Source organism: Centruroides sculpturatus, unplaced genomic scaffold (assembly GCF_000671375.1).
Source record: "Centruroides sculpturatus isolate CEXI.00-Female unplaced genomic scaffold, Cexi_2.0 scaffold116, whole genome shotgun sequence".
Lineage (NCBI taxonomy): Eukaryota > Metazoa > Arthropoda > Arachnida > Scorpiones > Buthidae > Centruroides > Centruroides sculpturatus.
The window spans coordinates 450,748-470,357 of record NW_019384401.1 but is presented as its reverse complement, the minus strand read 5'-3'; the positions used below and the strand labels follow the sequence as shown (position 1 = coordinate 470,357).

The 19,610-nt window shown below is 32.1% G+C and overlaps 1 protein-coding gene across 1 annotated transcript in view; it reads right to left on the bottom strand.

Annotated features, from left to right (window-relative positions):
- LOC111618652 (adenomatous polyposis coli protein-like) overlaps positions 1 to 19,610 on the bottom strand; it is a 137,569-nt gene that overhangs the window by 54,977 nt on the left and 62,982 nt on the right. The window contains exons 5-10 of the mRNA XM_023360208.1: positions 16,855 to 17,012; positions 13,475 to 13,592; positions 12,430 to 12,690; positions 6,611 to 6,700; positions 3,679 to 3,896; positions 1,256 to 3,082 (exon numbers count right to left, since the gene is read on the bottom strand). Of these exons, the coding sequence (XP_023215976.1) occupies positions 1,256 to 3,082; positions 3,679 to 3,896; positions 6,611 to 6,700; positions 12,430 to 12,690; positions 13,475 to 13,592; positions 16,855 to 17,012 (2,672 nt within the window). The remainder of the gene's footprint in view (positions 1 to 1,255; positions 3,083 to 3,678; positions 3,897 to 6,610; positions 6,701 to 12,429; positions 12,691 to 13,474; positions 13,593 to 16,854; positions 17,013 to 19,610) is intronic.

Sequence of the window (19,610 nt, the reverse complement as noted above, 5' to 3'; positions counted from 1 at the left end):
GCGTTTCCCTCCCCTCCACTTCCGCGTGTCCGCTCGAGATAAGCTCAATGTATTTATGTTAGTTATGTTATCGTCTAAATAAATCCTTGTTTTGTTGTTAATTGGTGTCTTTACTTCGAGTATCGCTCACACTTTACCGACGACCCCTCTCACCTCCTCCACTCGACCTGACAAAAGAATCCCGACTTTACGGGATAGAACAAGCATTTTCTAAGCCATCCACTGACCAGTGGGCAGTTCTCACCCAACTGTTGCCTATCAAAAAGAGGTACGACCTCGTCCTACCTCAGGCTACCCACACAAATATCCAATGGTTTAACCATATACAATTTATTATTCAATTTTCTCTTCTACATATGCATTTTGGGCTGACATAAATTCTCAGCCCCTAGCATACTTGATATAAAAAGATTGTAGAGTTAAAATTAGCCATGCTGTGGCTAAGTTTGAAGTGCTCCCTACGAAAGCCTAGTCAGAAGCATTGTTCTGTAAATAAAATAATCTATATATTAATTTGGTAAGTCTCAAATACTGTCCAGCTAAATTTAAGAGGTACAAACATACTAAGGGTACATAAGGGTTCATGTGTCAAAATTAAGCTCTTGCCCTGTAGATGAGTCCATTTCAATCAGAATTGAAAAATTCATAACCATTTGGGCATGGTGGAGCTGAAAAGTACAATGTTAAGTCTATCAGACAAATATGTCAGATGCTTATGCTTCATCTAGCGATTTAGTTTATTTTTTAATTATTAGAACAACATGTTGGTCAACCCCTATTCTTAATTCCTGCTGTTTTTGCTAATTACACATTAATAAAGACTTTTTGCATTATTTTTAACACATATGATTAGCTATCTATTTAAATAATAAAATAAATTTAAGAACCATTTTTACTTTTTAACTGTTTTAATTTTTTAGAATTTGTAATGATAAAAATCCAGCAACAAATTACATAATTTACTATTTAGGACTTAGTACAAAACTTACTTAAGTTAGTTTTGTACTAAGTCCTACATAGTTTAACTTCTTCTAAGTAATATTAACTGTTACATAATTATGAAATACATGAACTTCTGAAATAAAATTTAACATTAAAATTTACTTTCAAATACAGAAATAAGACTTAAATCATATAAATGATTTAAATTCTGTAATGAGTAAAAAAATTATGAGATTTCCTTTATTGTAAGATCACTATTGGAATGTTCACACATTCACATTTTACTTTAAAATTATTGATGTTAATTATATACTTTATTGAAAATGTGTATCTTACCTTTATCTGAACCAAAGGTATTTCCATGCTCAACTGTTTTGTATTCTTGCATGGGATGCCTCCTTTCAATATAAGGTGAATCTATTTCTAACTTTTTATCATCAGATATAAAATCATTTCTGGAATTTATGTAATTTGACAACTCTGGTGATAATCTCAACTGATTTTTAAAACTGGCATCAAAATATTTTTCATTTAAATCAGCTTCACCTCTACACTGGTTAATACTAGTTTCATCTCTATTTTTTTGTAAATGTGGAGTTTTATAATAACGAAATGGTATATCAAATAATTTTCTTTCATCATTTGCTTCTTGTCTACAAGAAATGTTCTTTGAAATTGTAGATGACATAGAATTATAATTTGTCAAATAATTATTAACTTGAACACTTTTCTTTCTTAGTTTATCATTTGATAATGCATAATAATCACTAACATTATATTCACCTCTATAAGCATCATTTTCTACATAACTATTGAGACGTCTGTGAGTGGGATAAAATTTTGATCTTGACATACCTGTTGATAACATGTCATGATGAATACCATTACTATGAACACGTCTGAATGGACTTTCACTGTTCATCATGTCAGCTGATTCTCTTCTAACAGAAGGAAGAGAATTTGGTCTTGGTAGTGATTTATACAATTCTTCACTGGATGCATGAACATTACTCCCAGATACCCTTCTAATCTCATCAATTCTTGATGGATGGCTTGGAAAAACTGACATGTAATTATTATGGTCCATTTTTGGAGCTGAGTTTTCTATAGACTGAAACTCAAGTGATGACCTTCGATGCCTCTGATTTAATAACATTAATCTTGCACTTTTAGCAAATATTTGATATGAATTCTTCATCAGGTGTGGAGGTAATGGCTCAGAGTGTGTACTTCCAATACTATCACGACTTTCAGAACGAGATACTCCATCAGGGGATGATATATATCCATTTATACTAAGATACATTCGTCCAGGTAAATAACCCATATATTGGCACTGGTCTTGTTTATTACTTTGACAACCAAAAGTAAATCTATTTTCTGTTACAAGATGAGTTGGACTTGTTTTAGGACTATCTATATTATCGCAAGTCTCAGAAAGATTCTGATCTATTTCTGCTTCTAAAGCTCTCTGCTTTCTTACATAAAGCATAGGCATGTTGGTTTTACCATTACACTGCTGTGTTCCATTCATGCTTCTACTGAGTCCTAATGTCATTCCTGCAGGTCTTGCAGATAAGAGATTTCGTAATGCTGCTGAACTACCCATTGATATCATTTTGTGTTTTGAGTGAACTAAGTTTCGAAGCATGCTTACTGCACCCATTTCCCAAAGTGCTTGCTGGTCTTCAGAACATCTTGCTGAAAGATTCCATAAAGTCCCACAAGCATTACTAACAACAGTTAAGCTAGGTGATTTTAATTGTTGTAGGAGCAATTGAAGACAATTATGATTACGAAGAATTGTACGATATTCTTCTTTTACAGCAATATGACTTGAAATGTTTCTAAGAATTCCACCACCATTTTCTATAATAGCTAAAGTTTTGGAAGAACTTTTATATGTGAGTGTACTAACTAAAAATGCTAATGCTCCATCAACAGCACATATATCAGCTTTATTCATAGTGCAATGTGCAGAAAGATTCCACAGTGCTGAGAGTATACTTTTCAAAATTGATTCTTTAGTTGCACTCATTGCAGCTTTCATTAATGTTACAACAGCTCCCACTTCTCTAAGCATTTGTTTACTTGCTGTATCTGCTCTCCATGATAAGTTTCGTAATACACTTGCCGTTACCTGAAAGAAAATTTTTATGAATTTTTGAAAATCCATCAATTAGGAATCATATTCACAGATAAATTTGAATTGTATAAGATTAAACTTATACATTAAAATTTGTAAATGAAAAGAAAACTGAGACACAAAAAGTTCATAAGCATTGTCTAAATTTTTGTTAATTTTGAACTAAGCAATAATTATCATGTAATACTACTAAATTATAATATAATTAATTGAAGTAATATTTCCAATAGACTATAAAAGTTAATAAATATATAAGCTATAATATACTATATTATTGAAAGTATTATATAATAAGCAGGTTTAAACAATAAAAATCCTATGCAGATATGAATTAAAATACATTTTAATCAAGGACATAAGAAAAAATTAAATTGCTGTAATTAATGGCAAAACAATTTCTAAAGAGATAAAGATAATAAAAGAACAAATTTTGAAAGTTTAACTTTGGATGAATTGATAATACTAAATACTATATTTTATCTGAAATGAATAAAACAACTGCCATGAAATATGTTCATATTGGTATATATTTTTAATTTTTTGTTTATATTTTAATACATAGATATTTAAAACACTTTAATTTTACTAACCTGTCTAAGATCTTCACTTGGAGAATGTAATTGTGCAACCAAAGCATGCATAAAATTTTTCATTGAACATAATAAAGCTTTATTGGTACCATCACCAAAAGTTAAATTTGTCAATGCCATGCCAGCATATCGTCTAATTGTAACACAATATTGGTTGCTAGTATTTCCATGAACTTCATGATCAATTTGAATCAATTCAGCAATTGCTTGAAGACCACCTAAAATAATTAACAGAACATTTATTTTTTTCATAAAAAATGCAACATTATATAAAAGCAATAAATAGTAAATAATTGACAAAAATCCAGAAAAAAATATACAATTAGAATCTCTGTAGAATATTTTTAAATATTGTTTTCTGAACTAAAGAAAAATAATAGTAGTAGTATTAAATATTGCAAGTACATAACATTCAATAATACACAAACCTCCACGCAAAATTTCAGAAATTTTTGACAAAAAGCACAGGAGTTATTAAGATTCAAATTGGGTGAAAAAATTGTGCCTCCCACACAAACATCCATACATAAACCCCCCAAAAAGCTTTTGTATTTCTTAACGTTTCAAGGTGCAAGGTCCAAAAATGTAAAAATCTTGATGTGAGGTCTCAAACAGAAGTCAATTTATTGGTCCAAATGGAGATAATTAAATGAGATATTAAAGAGCTCCTTTTTCAGACACTAATAGGAAGAATTAAAGATCTCATTTGAACAATGAAAGTCTTTTTCTATAAAATTTAAAACAAAGGGTAAATTGTGTGGAAAAAACCACACAATTCACCCTTTGTTGAGGGAAACAGAGAGGAATCGTATTTATTTGCAAAGTTGACCTCTCCCATGCCCTCTGACAAGTTTTGAATTGTCACCAGGTGATGATGAGAGGCCAATCAAAAGGCAACTTTGGGGGTATAAAAATGCACGATTCAAGAATGTGACATTCTTGGATTGTGGTTTATTGCTCTTATCACTTTCTGTGTCCATCAACATCTGTTGTTGGATCTTCATCTTCCTCAGAGTGATGTTTGCTTTCCTGGAATTGTTCTCCTGCTTCAAGAAGCATCACTACTGCCAGGACCAACAGTTTGAAGCTGAACAAAGGGCTGATGATCTCGATAACATCGAGAAACCAAGAGAAAACAGCTTAAACAACTTTTGGACTGTTATTTGGTTTCTCTCCGCAAGAATTGTAACAATAGAGAATCACCTCTTTTGTAAGAAAATTTTATATTTTATTAAACGATTTAAATGATGGAAACCTGTCTCAGTGAATATTTCACTCCCATATATGACCCTCTTGATATTTCCACCCCAGTCGGCAACCTTACATTGGGAGGTCATTTTTTTGACCGATCATCATACAAACTCTCTCTTATTACAACAGGGAAAGTATTATAAAAATTAATTGAAAATAATATTGATGATTACCATGCATTAATTATGTAAAGAAACTATGTACAGTACATCCTGCAATTCAGGTAACATACAAATTTGATACATTTCTGGGTACAGATATAAGAATTTAAATAATATAGTACTTGTTAATTCTTAATAATAGTACTTGTTAGAATTCTTTCTGTCACAAATGTCAGTAGGGCTATGCTAGTAAGTAAGGCCTTCTCTTTTGCTTATGTCGCAAATGTCAGTGGCAATAAACATGTAATAGGCAAATAATATCTTTTGAATCAGCATGTATTTATCATATTCATGTGCCTACCATAAAATGTGAATTGTGCTACAGAACATTGGTTGCAGAGTTCTGATGTAGATAACACACTATTCTTGTGGCAAAAAAGACATGTAAGATTAAAATTATGACACTTATGTGTTGCGGCGTTATTGACAGCGATTTGTTAAATTTCAGATATGTAACATAAAGATATGTAAGATTTTAAAAATTTTAAAGTTTTAAAGGCATCTTAATCTACCTAAGCAATGTCAAATCCTACATAAAGTTCACAATTGAGTAGTAACAAAATTACTCTATTTAATATTTGTTACTACATCAAATGAGAACTGCCAACTTTAGTCTTTTGTATTTTATAAATCAACGATGCCTCTCACATTTTAACATAAATGTTTTTCAATTTGGTATATATTTATTTCAAATTTATGTAATTATCTACACCCCTTGTTTTGGCTTTGTTCCTTATATATGTTACTGCTAAAGTTCGAAATCCGTTAATGTGCGGATTACCTAGCTAATCTGCGAATTAACTAGGGTGATCCGTTAAAGCTGCGAAAATTATTCCATTTCTCAAATTACCTATGTGCAGAGTATCTAGGTAATCTGCAAATTACCTACTAGGCACTCGGTAAAATGAAATCAAGATTTTTGCTGGAACAACAGCAACGTTTCTGTACGCTTAAATTAACATATTGCAAATTAAATAAACAACATTATGTTAATTTAAGCGTACAGAAACGTTGCTGTTGTTCCAGCAAAAATCTTGATTTCACTTTACCGAGTGCCTAGTAGGTAATTTGCAGATTACCTAGATACTCTGCACATAGGTAATTTGAGAAATGGAATACTTTTCGCAGCTTTAACGGATCACCCTAGTTAATTCGCAGGTTAGCTAGGTAATCCGCACATTAACGGATTTCGAACTTTAGCGGTAACATATATAATCCATTAATCTGAACTTTTCAGTAATCAAAACAACCTCATAAAATAATTAATTTGGATTAACAAGAGCAAACTGTGTTTAAATAATAGTTGCTTAGTTTCTTCAGAATAACAAGTTGCTTAATTATAATCAGTTTCTTGAAAAGAAACTGATTATAATTAAGCAACTTGTTATATAAAATTCTGTATAATTAAATAGATAATTAATTATACAGAATTCTATATTTATGCAGAAATTATCAGTTAAGTTTAAATGCATATTTATAAATTTAAAATATTAAAATAATTAAAATTAAGTTTTACAAACCTAATTGGCACATTGCATGTCTATGTTCTTCATCAAAAGATAACTTCATTAATGCAGCAATTGCTGGTCCTGGATGCTGATCAATAGTATCTGCTAAAATGAGTCTATTATTAATGTAGTTATATCACAATTTATTTACTTATTTATTTTTACGTCATTTACACTTAGTTAATTTTAAAAAAATCTTAACAGTAAAAATAACATGTATTACTAATGTATGAGGTTATATATACTTCTATACATAGAAGTATATATATTCGAAGTATTGTGAAGACCCAACCGAGGTCCGAATCATGTAAATCGCGATATTCCTATGATTAAATAATAACAATAGATTAATTATGAGAGGGAGAGGAAAATCCCATAATTTAAACAACGCGGCACAAAATGTAGACAACGAGTCTCAGATGACTCGAACACGTGTTAAACTAACTGTCAATGTCAGAGTGAAAAGTTATAAGTCAGAGACAAGTGGTCATATGCAGGTAGAACTTTGACCCCCACTCTCATAAACAGTCAATCTAGGGAAACAATTTCTGAAAAGAGGGAAAGATTTAAGAGAGATAAATCATTGCATATGATCGTTCGAGTACCCAGATGACAGAAATTGCGAATAACGGAGTTAAATTATGAGCGCAAGTCTTGCAATTTTGTCAACAATCCCCAAGAACAATCGACAGAAAGGCGTCGAGCGGACACCTGGAATCGGACCTTTCCCGTGACCCAAGTCGGTCTCGATTTTCCCCAAAACAAAAGAGAGACCAATCGGGAAGCGAGGAAGGGGACGAGGGGCCAATCAGAAGTCCGAATAGTGGGAGGAAAAACTATAAAAATCAGAAAATCAAGGTCAAGAGAGCTCTCCTCCGACTCCACAAAAGGTAGTGACTTCTATTGTGGTGTGTCGTCGCAAAAGAACTGTGCATTCCGCCGCTTATATCTTCCGATCGTCCGCCGTGATCAGCAACAGCATCTCATCCGCTCCGGGGCTACAACCGACGCCGAAGTTCTCACACTCCGCATCTTCGAGGGAAGAATCTAGTGAAGGACTGTCGATTGCCGATGTAAGCATATATGTTAACAAATAAACGGCTTTCTTGTGTAAAACACTTGTCGTCATTTGCCTCCTCCGTCACCGCCTACATACAACCTTCCCTTAGGTCCATCCTGACGCAGGATTAATAGATCCCATCTAGGAGACGGCAACCTTACACAGATGCCGTGAAGTGGGTTTCAAGCCCCCTATCTCCCCCGGATCAGTCATCTTACAGTATATATAACCTCATACATAAATAATACCAAATGATCTACTGGATTTTTTTATCAGTTTATATTAAGACTAATTAATAATTCAAAACAAAGCAAAATTAGTCTTAATAGTATAACTTAGAGGCATAACTGCACAGTAAACAGGAGTTGCAGGTTTGAATCCAGCTCTGGGATGATTACAGTAGATCCCCTATAAGACCTATAATTACGATTCCTTTAAGACGGCGAAAAAATTGTGGCGGTATCCGTAAACAACAGTAAAAAAACTCCTATAATTACGTAAAACGTCATCGAGCAGCCAAACTACTTTCCGCCATCCAGCGCCATGCTACGGACAGTTTAGGCAGGTAAATTGAGTTTTGTATCGTCTGTACATATAATTATATATAAATTATATATAAATTAGGTACTGTATATATAATTATATATTAACTTAATTTATTGTAACTTTATTATAATTATATATATACTTTCGCCGTCCAGAGCCACGCTACGGAGAGTTTAGGCAAGTAAGTTAACTATACTATCGTCTGTACAGTATGTAAATTAGGTACCGTAAGTCTAATACAGTACTGTAATTTTATACATTTCTTGTGAAAGAAACATTTCTTATTCAACAGCGATTAAAATTATTTATATTAATGATGTCTCCAAAGTTCAACAAAATTTTCACAGAAAAATAACATCAGAAATCGCGGCCGCGGTTTGCTGCACTGTTCCGCAACAAAAACAAGCTTGAGCAACGATGATGTCGAATGGTGCACACTCGGTAAGTAATCCTACAATTTTTTGTTTATAGCGTAGTTTATACGGATTATTTCCAAAAAAAATATATGTATTTTGGAAATGTTGAGTCGGATTAGTCTAGAATCGATTAATTTTATGGAAGAAAACCTTTCAAACAGTCGTAGTCTGTAAACTTCACACGTGTCGGGCTGTGATTGGCTGTGATTCCTACAACATCGGATTCATAAAGAACGGAACGTATCTACCGTCTTATAGGGGGATCTACTGTAATTAAATTTCAATTTGACATTTCAACAAATTTTATATATATTTATATGTATGTATGTATGTATACATGCATTCATTTATAAAAGAAATAATGGTAATGGAAAAAAATTAATGAAAAAAATTAGATCAATAATTCATCACAATATATTTTTCATTAGAAAAATTAATTGTTTTATAGCTTGGTGCTATAAGCTATAAAACAGATTTTAACAAAATTTCAGCAGATGTAAAAGTCTTTAGAATCTGCCTAAAGAAGTATTATTTAAATATATTTTTTATCTATAAAAATATATTTATTTTATATATATATATATTTTTTTATATTTATACTTCTTGTTGTTTTATTGTACTGAAAATAAAGAATAACATAATCAATTGTAAATATAAATGTAACCAGCAAAGTTTCATATAAAATATTATAAATATGGTGCATTAAAAAGGCATTTAAGGTTAGCTATATTCTGATTATTTTATAGTATCTTTAATTTTAAGAAATTCACCCAATCAAAAATCATAGCAATAGTAATCATATTGTAAAGGAGGAGTCTCTTGAAACATGCCACAAAGGTGTATAAGAAAGGTGCATAAGGTTGGATGTGGTAAGTGCACCCTCAATTCTGGAATTTGAAAGTTTTAGTCAGTGATACAGAGTACAAATTACCTGATTTCAAAAACCAATTGCAAGAATAACTTACATGGTTCCATAGCAACAGGTCATGAATATCATAGGTCTCATGTGAGTATTATTTGTGATCCAGAATATGTTTTAAAAATAATGCTGAGGCAAGTGGGCCAAAGCAGATAAAATAACAATGACACATTAAAAGACAACAGAAATGTAAAGTGATTTACAAAACATGATGTATTGCTTGAGAGTAACTTTCTCTTGAAAAGGTAGTCTAGGACTACTTTTGATTCACCTCACTCCAGGTTATAATAAGACCTGAAGTTACAACAAGAAATAATTACACCATGTCTTTCAACATGGTATATTTTGCAAAGATACTTGACAATGTCTTGAAGAGGAATGTCTGCATAATATTCCACATAGGACCACTGGAAAACACAAGTGATTTCTTCTTGACAAGGTACATGAAGTTTACTGTGTTTATTGAAGTTGATAATAATAATTTGCCCAAAATAATGTCAGACACTTTTGTTGGATGAATAATCAACCATTAATATAGTGCATTTTTCTGTCACACAGACTCTCTACATATACTGCATTTATCCCACTAGCATGAATGCACTTACCCCAACAGTCAAAATTTTATAGGGTAAATACATTTCACAACATAGTTGCACCCATTGAAAAGAATGCTCAGAGATGCACAAATCCACACAGATCTGCTGATACCTGCTACTAAGACTCAATTCAATCATGACTCATTTGCTCAGTAGTCTAGCACTATGCTGCTAGATTACTATGGTCCAACACCAGTGCCTGTTCTAGGTGTGATCAAACTTCATAGTCACAAAGATGCTGAGAGAAACAGATGCAAAATTTACACTATTTACACTGATTAGTAAGCAAAAGAAATACCAAAACTTCTTGCACAAAGTACAGATATGATTAGAGTTGTTACTACACTACAATATAGAGAATATTAATAGAAAAACTCTTTGATTTATGAAATGAACATAAAGCAGCTCTGTTAATATATTTTATTATAATTCAAAGAAGAGTGCATATCTTGTATTTCTTGTAAATATTGTTAGGCTTAACATAGCCAATTAATTACCTTAAATACTCAAGCTATAAATCCACTAATTTTAATAATTAATACTAAGTACAATAATTTGCCACTAAAGATAGATGTTAGGTGCCATCTCTTATCTAAATTAATAATTATAATTTAAATAATTTAGAATAATCAGAAGAAAAAAGAACTGGTCTGGAGTAGGACTTAAACCCACAACCTCTGCTTGCCATGTGGTATACTTTCCAGTTGTGCCACCTGAACTTCAAGCAAACCTTTGCTTCCAGATGTATTTAAATTTAGATATAACCTTATGCGGTTAATCACAGTACCAGCTGGGGACAACTATACCCATGGCCTAAGTACAACTGGCAAGCAGATAAATTTCTGGCTAATTCTTGCCTGTATATAATGTTATCATTTCACAGAATATTTAGAAACTGTCTGAGTTAACTTATAATAACTTCAATATTGCTTTATTTTTTTACTGCTATAAAGTAAATTTTGAAGACTAAACTAATTAAATATGTAATTAAAAGACAGCCAACTTATTCCACCTCATGTGTGTGTATCTAAAGTGTAAAATGTTCTTAAGTTTATAGTATCTAATACTAAAATTTGTCAAAAGTGTTCTTTTAATCTGATAGATAAAAAGAAATATAAATATAGAATCCATGTAACAGTAATTGTTGTTAGCATAAAAAAATTAATCAAAAATGCCTGCTTTATCTATATCTCCATTCTTATCTTTATCTACCATATCAATTGTTTATATATAACTGAAATGGCTACTTTATAGTTCTTAAAGAGAGGTTTTAATACTGAAGACAGAAACTTGTCTAAGAGCCACCGCAAACTAGCGCTTTGCGAGAGTAAAACGCTAGCAAACGCGTTAGCACAGCTGATGACGTCGAAGGCTCCGCCCCTTTCTTCTTGCCCGCGCTGTTTTTTTTCTTCGCTAGCGCAGCGATACGAGAGTACACTCGCTGTTCACAGAATTTAACAACTAGAGCATTTACACTAGCGAGAAAGAGCGGGGAAGACGGATGACTACATAAACATGTCACATATCGAAAAAGAAATAATATAATTTTATCAATGTATGTAAATTACATGATTAATACATTCAGTATTGAAAAGAAAATAGTATAACCGTTGTATGTAAATAGTAATATACAGTATAAATAGTTTTCGGCTAGTTAAGCCTAGTTAGGCTTAATTAGTAAACATGTTTTTTTCTATGCTGTTTCAAAGTTCGGAACGAAAACTGACTGATTACAAGTATAGGTTATAATAAAATCTTGTTCTATAGCCAATCTACATCTGTGGAATCCACGTCATGTGGACTACGTTACGTGAGCAAACATTGTGTAGTTTGCGGCTGCTTCATGCCCACGTAGCTTACCTAGCAAAAATGGCTCATAGTATCATGGGAAAAAAGGCAGGGCTTAGGAGCGCGAGCGAGCATACGCTAGCTCCCGCATCCTGTAGTTTGCGGCGGCTCTAATACTGGCACATGAATAACCTTGCTAGTATTGCAGAATGTATGTTCATATTGTACTCTATTATAACTAATCCATTGGCTAATCCATGGATAACATTGTTTTTTGGAAAACCATGCCTTAGAACTATTGCATACACATTGTTCACATCTATCAACTTCTTATATCATTGTTTACATTATTTTATATCATCATATTTTTCATGATAATTTTTATTTATGAAAAATTAAATTTAAAAATTTTTGCTCATCAAAACTTATTATTAAATAATTATTTTCATAAAACAAGAAATTAGTGCATTTAATTAATTCTAAATTTATTTAAATAACTTTTTTACTATTATTATTGTCTTCCACAAATCCTGAGTCAATGTCTCTCAATAGATCACAATAATCCCTGATCTGTTCTAACAGACGCAAGACTCTTGCTTCACGTCGCCCTCTTTTGTCATCTGGATGGGCATGTACAATGTTGTGTAATGCCTGACTTGCACGTCTTCTTGCATCACGAACAACTTGCCTAAATAAACGGTGATCTTCATCAATAGAAGTGTCTCTTTCTCCACCATGCAACAACTGAATTAACAGTGGCAGACAACCTAATTTTAAAAATACAATAAACAGTATTAAAGTTTTTTTTTAATCAGTTTCATTAGTTTATTCTATACAATTAAAATTTTTATAACTAAAAATTGAAATATCAAATATATTATAAGAATTTATTTAAGTATTGATATAAATTTTTTTTAATATTGAAAAAATTTTAATTTTGAAAATTCTTTAATATTATGCCTGTTTCAAAATATAAAAAGGTTTCTAACATGAATCGAAATTTGAACAATAGCTAGATAACTTAAAATTTGTAATTGTTTTAATTTAATTATAACTGAAGCATTTTTTATGATAAAAGTTACAGCAAAATTAAAGGCACATCAGACTATGAATAACTAATAAAAAAAAAAATGCTCATTTATATACAATAAGTTTACCAATGAAAGAAAAGGATAAACCATTCTCTAACTTGTAAATAAAGTTTATATCATATACAGATTGGCATTCAAAAATCCAGCAACCTCTGGACCTGAGGACTGCCAGATTTTTTTTATGGTTATATATGTTGTATATATTTAATAGAAAATTACTACCTGTATAATCTTTTAAAGAAAATTAAACACTAAATGGAAAGCAAATGAAATTTTAATGTTCATCAACTAAATAAAACTAAGAATTTTATTTAGGTGCCTCCAGAAAACAGTGGCGAGCCAACACAGTAAATTTCAAAATGTGCTCTGAAATCCATGCCAGATTATTGATGACTGGATTTTTGAATGTCAACCTGTAATAGACTATTTCATATTAAAATGATATAAAAATGTTATTCACCTGATTGTCTCATTGCAATACAACTATCTTGTGAACTAGACATTTCTAATAAGGTTCTACTCATATCTTCTTTACCATGTGTTCCAAGCATTGATAATAGAGAATAAACCATTTCAACCTAGAAAAATAAAACAATTTTAATAAAATCAAGATACACATCATAACCCTAAATATCAAAGGACAAGACAATACTCAATCAACCATTATCACTAGAATACATTGAAAGTATATAGAAATTTAAAATGTTTCAGCATTTAAAAAGATTAACATTAAAAACTGAAAATAAAGCTTTATTGGTTTTCTTAATAAGCAAGTTTCTGATACATCCACAATGAAAGTATTTAACAGAAAAGAATCACTCAAAAAATACATTACAAATAAACCTTGATGTATATATTTTCAAAGTGAGTTTTAGTTAATACACTCACCAACATTTATATCATTTTTGAACCCTCTAAAGTTTCAAATAGTGTAGTTGATTATGAAATGAAAAAGTTTTAACAATGCAAAACAAAGTTGCCTGAAAACTGTCACCTATTGACAAGTTGACATTTTGTGCTTGCAAATCTGAAGGAGAGGTATGTGTGTTTTAAAGGAAGTTTTGACAAAAAAAAACTCAAACAGTTGTAGCAAATGTTTCAAAATTTGGAATTATATAGTTTCTACTAAGTATACTGCTTTGAAAAAACTGCACTTTGATAATTTGACACTTATACCTTTAAATTCTACTAAATACTGTATATTTCCGCACATAAGACGATAGTTGAATCATAAAAAAAGACCCCCAAAATCTGGGGTCATCTTATAGGACAGATACAAAACAAAAAAAAAAAAATTTAAATTTATATAAATTAAAACCATTATAAAATAAAACAAATCACTCACCAATGTATTTAAGATCCTGCAAAATCCTCACATTTATCATCTAAGGCAAATAGTTCCTCAAGTACCTCCTCACTTTCGTTGTTGAGAAGCTTGTCATATGGGTCCAATTCTGTACCTAGCGAGTTGATTTCCACTTTGTCATCAGTATCCCATAACAAATCGTCCTCAGTACCTTCCATAGCATTAGAAATTCCACACTTTTTGAAGAATTTGATCACTGTTTCCACTTTCACTTTTTCCCATGATTTGATCACGAAATCACACAGCACATCAAATGACGCAGCCCACAAAGCTCCACCTTTCATATATGACTTTTCACTACTCATCATCCAGTTATTCCATTGTTCACGTATGTGATCTTTGAATGGTTTAATCAGAGAGCCATCTAAAAGTTGTAGCATCAAAGTTAAACCACCTGGTATAACAGCAATCTTAGTATTGTTCCATGCTAAACGATTTTTATTGTTCTCAGTTACATGATTGCGAAACATATCTCACACCAACAAACTGTGCTTATTTCGTAGAGCACCTGGTTGCCTCTGCCACACATTTTCCATCCACACCATTACACCATTTTCATCCATCCACCCCTTTTTGTGAAAATATATGAAAATGCCTGGCAGGAATTTTATCTTAGTAGTAGTTTTCCTCTTGAAAATGATCATGGATTTTTAACTTTGTTCCATTTGCCATGCATGTTAATACTACTGTAAACCTAATCTTTTCATGGCTTATACTTCTGACTTGAACAGTTTTTACACCTTTCATTTCCACACTTCTATTGTTTATCATGTCAAAGTTCATCAGTGTTTCATCCATATTTCCAATATTAGATAATGGAAAGTTGTATTTTTGCCTCATACCAATAACAAACTTGTGAAAACTCATGACTCGTGGTCAAGATCTTGTGGCAATTTCTGTGCTATTTTTGTTTTCTGTCGTATTACCAATTTTTTTTGTTCATGAAATGGTTGCACCAACCCACTGTTGCTTTAAATTCTTTGTTTTGTTCTGAATTGGCCTATGTCCACTTCAATGCATAAGCCTTAATTGTGTTTCTTGTAACAACATAACAATTCTGCCTCTGTTCTTGTACCCATTCTGCAATGTTATTTTCTAAATTTGGCCAGAAAGCTAGTCCTCTCCTCACAGAACATTTTTTCATTGGCATTTTTTTAATAGCATCTTCATTCTTTCTCCAATCTCTTACCATCTTCTCTGTTATATCGAAAGCTCTTGCTGCAGCACAGTTGTTCGATTCTTTAGCCTGTTTTATGACTTTTAACCTGAAGCTTGCTTCATATTTCCTTCTTTTCGTTAGTTCCATGATTTTCTTTCCCCCGCCTTTATATTTTTGTTGCTCACATGTGGTACTTTTCAAAACTTGTTTCAGTGTTGCCAGATCTTAAAGCTTCTGCTTTTTGGTGTTGCCAAATGGTTTTTCTTTTACCCCATGCTTGCTCTATTGTTTCAACCATCACTGGATTTTAGGCATTGAACCATGCCTCTGACCCTGGGGACAATCTACACCTTTACATAAATATTAAAAGTTATGTTTATTGAGCTACTGAGGAAAAAACAGACAAACCATAATTATTTACCAGTAGTGAGTAGGGTATGTCCACAAAATAGAATGGCCCATATGACATTTTTATGAATAGTCAAGGTCATTATCCAAATACCCAAATCAGTGTGAATGTTTGTAACAATCGCAAGGCAGTGCGCCAGATGCAAGAAAATAAAATTTGTTCATTCAAAAAATTACAAATAGGACATAATTCCATATATGCTATACAGTATTACTATTCAGATGATGATCATTGATCTAAACTAAATTCATAGGCCATTGATAGTTTGGGTCGTCTTATAGGATACGCTAAAACTATAAAACTTTGACGAAAATTTATACCTCGTCTTATCTGAAGGTCGTTTTATCTGCGGAAATATATGGTATATTTAATTTATTTTGTTTCTGTTTTAGTTTTCTATTCTGATTTTTGTTCTATGGGTGGGTCACATGTTTGCCAATCTCCTTATTTGAATGTTTCAAAGTAAAAAATTGTTAAAAACTTTGAAAAGATGCTTAAAGGAAACACTTCACCAAAATATTTTGGTTAAAATTTGAATTTAAATTTAGAAAAATATTCCAGTTCATGGAATGATCTAAATTTGAACATCTGTCCCAATTTATTAGTTATTGGTTTACTTGGTTATTTGTTGTAGAAGAATTTACTTCGGAGATGGCCTTAAAAAAATGTAAAATATTTTAAGCTTAACATATGTCAACTGAAGATAACTGTTTAACATTAACATTAACAGGTTACTGTTAATGTTACATTCATTCAGTTTTGGATTCAATAAACACATCAATTTATTTAACTTATTACAAACTGGTATCTCAATAAATTCAAAAATCTGTCCATAAAAATTTAAAATAGATATGTAAAGCTTGAATTTATATTAATAATTTCAATATAAAAATAATAAAATATTACTTTGGTCCCTAACTGATGGGCATGAAAACGACGTGCATTCATTGAACTGGAAGTCATTCCTGTGCTGCTGAAACTCATGATGCTACATGTATCTTGATTAATAAAGCCACCAAGAGAATCCTTCTCACCTATACAGCTTGGTCCACTAACCCACAATACTAGAATAACAGAAAATTTTTTAATATTATGAATTTAAAAATATTAAAATATATAAAAAATTATATAATAACAATTAAAGAGCATTTTATTTTCTTATCTATTATATAAAAATATAATACAGTAGAGTCTTGAAAACTTGGCCTAATGTGGACCGAAGGGTGGCCTAGTTTGTGAAAATGCCGGGTTATTGGGAATGGGGTTAAAAAAAATAAGTATGAGTGTTTCCTCAGAAAATACTGTACTGTACTTGTATGTATTGTTTACTTGAGAATACAACAGAGAATAAACTGCCCAAATACCCTTAAACAAAGGAAAAGTACATCCTTTATGAAGGCATAGAGCCTTTACTACATGAAAATGAAAATTAATGAATACACTATATGTACAGTAATTTACCTGATAAGACAGACCTCAGAAAAATACTTTATGAGGCATAAAGCTGTCTATAATGAAAATTAATTAACTAAGGATTTTTTTTGCCTGCCAGGGTGTGGCCAAGTTATCCGGACTGCTGGGTTATCGAGTGCCGAGTTTTCAAGACTCTACTGTACCATTTTAAATTTTTCATATTTTCATTTAATAAACTTGCATTAATTAAGAATAAAAACTAATAAAATATTTTAAATTAAACTCATATAAACACACTCCATCAATCGTAAAACACAGCAAAAATTTAATAACTATAACATCTTTTATCGACAAATCTTTTTTAAACATTGCAATAGGCCTGTTAACCAATCATAAAAAATTTTTTTATAATTAGTTAACAGTTTTATTGCAATGTTTAAAAATTTGTATTCTAGAACATTGGCATTCTTTTGTATATTCTATATGAGGAAGATTGTTAAAAACAATTGAAAACGTTATAGTTATTAAATTTTTGCTGTGTTTTCAGGTTGATGGAGTGTGTTTACTTTACTTGGCAGCTGTGAATTAATTAAAGTCATATAAAATAAAATTACGATAATTAAAATGATTTCAACTGAAGAACAAAATAACCAAAACTCCAGTATAAAATGATAAATCATTTCAAGAGAAAACAAATGTTTTTGATAACTTTTAGTTATCATCATCAAGTTAAAATAAGTAGAGTTTGAGAAAAAAAAAAAGTTGTAGTTGTTCCCAATATACGAGTTGTCCCAAAAGTAATGCACAGTGTGCTCTAACAGGTGTTGTAGGCAACATAGACAGCTGATTGAAGTGTCAGTGTGTAGATTGAAGTCTTATGAACACATTGGTATCATATGGTAGTGGGATTTGTTTTGAGAAGGTTGAACAAGCATCAAAGACGATTGCGCGCAGGTGGCCATTTACTGTAACATCTGACAACACAAACACTTCAATCATTGCAACATTGCTCGATGAAGACATGAAAATCACAGTAAGAGAAATTGAGGAATAGACAGGAATCTCAAAAATGAGCGCGCATCGTATTTTAACACAGGTGCTAGGCAAATAAAAAGTGGCAGCATCAGTGCACTGATCATCAAACTTTTCAAAAATACAACTGGAAACAGCTCTGTCATCCAGCTTATAGTCCTGATCTGAGCCCACCTGACTTCAATCTCTTCCCCAAGCTGGAGGAACCCCTTCAGGGAGTGCGTTTTCTGACGCTGGAAAAGCTCTGAAGAGAAGTAACCCGACAGATTCGGATGCTCAATAAGAAGGGGATGCTGAACAGAATCCAAGAACTTCCACACTAGGGATTGCAATTGCTGGATCCCTCATCCAGCAATCCAGCTAGATCCAGCACATTTTTCAGCACTGGATCCAGCACCTGGTGCTGGATCCAGCGCTGTGGATCCGCAAATACTCAATTAACTTTCTAAATAATGGCACAAAAGTCTATGTTGTCGGCCTTGCCGCTTTGCTGCGTGTGCTATCACTCAGCGGCAAGAGTGACGTTGCCGTTCAGTGCAGCATGTGCTACACCCCCTCTCTACACTGCACCACCCACCCTTTTACCTCTGCTGATCTAATTGCCAGTTGACTTTCCGCTCTCATTAAATAAAGTGTCTTCGCACTAAATAAAATAAGTAACTCCAATACTAATCTTGGTGCATAATTCTAATTTACGGTTGGTTGTGACGTCAATGAATCACATGATGGAACGATTGCAGTTTAAACTGGCCGTAGAAGCTCTCTGCAGAAGAGTTGAGTTTGATAACTGCTGACATAACCCTAAAATTTGTCTTAGACAAACTAAAAAGCCAGGACACAATCTTGAGTGCTTACCTTTCTGAGGCACTCCACAAAAGAATCAGAGAATGGTGTCTTGCCAAGGTCACAGGGATGCTGATTTACATACAGAACCTGAAGAAGTATGACCAAAAAGTTAGAAAGATTTATCTTTCATATGCTGAAAAAAATGTAATGCACCAGGAGATGAAAAATATGATGAATTGTGTAAATACATATGTAGTGGAACCAGCAGCAATGGCAGAGGATATTACGGAGGTGGAAAACAATGATCCAGATAACCCGGATTTCCTAAATTTCACATTGGAACAAAAATTAGAGATCCAACTAAAGCGTGAGAAAGAAAACTTCATGAAACGGAAAGAAACTAGTACTGAGAAGAATTATGATAAGTTATT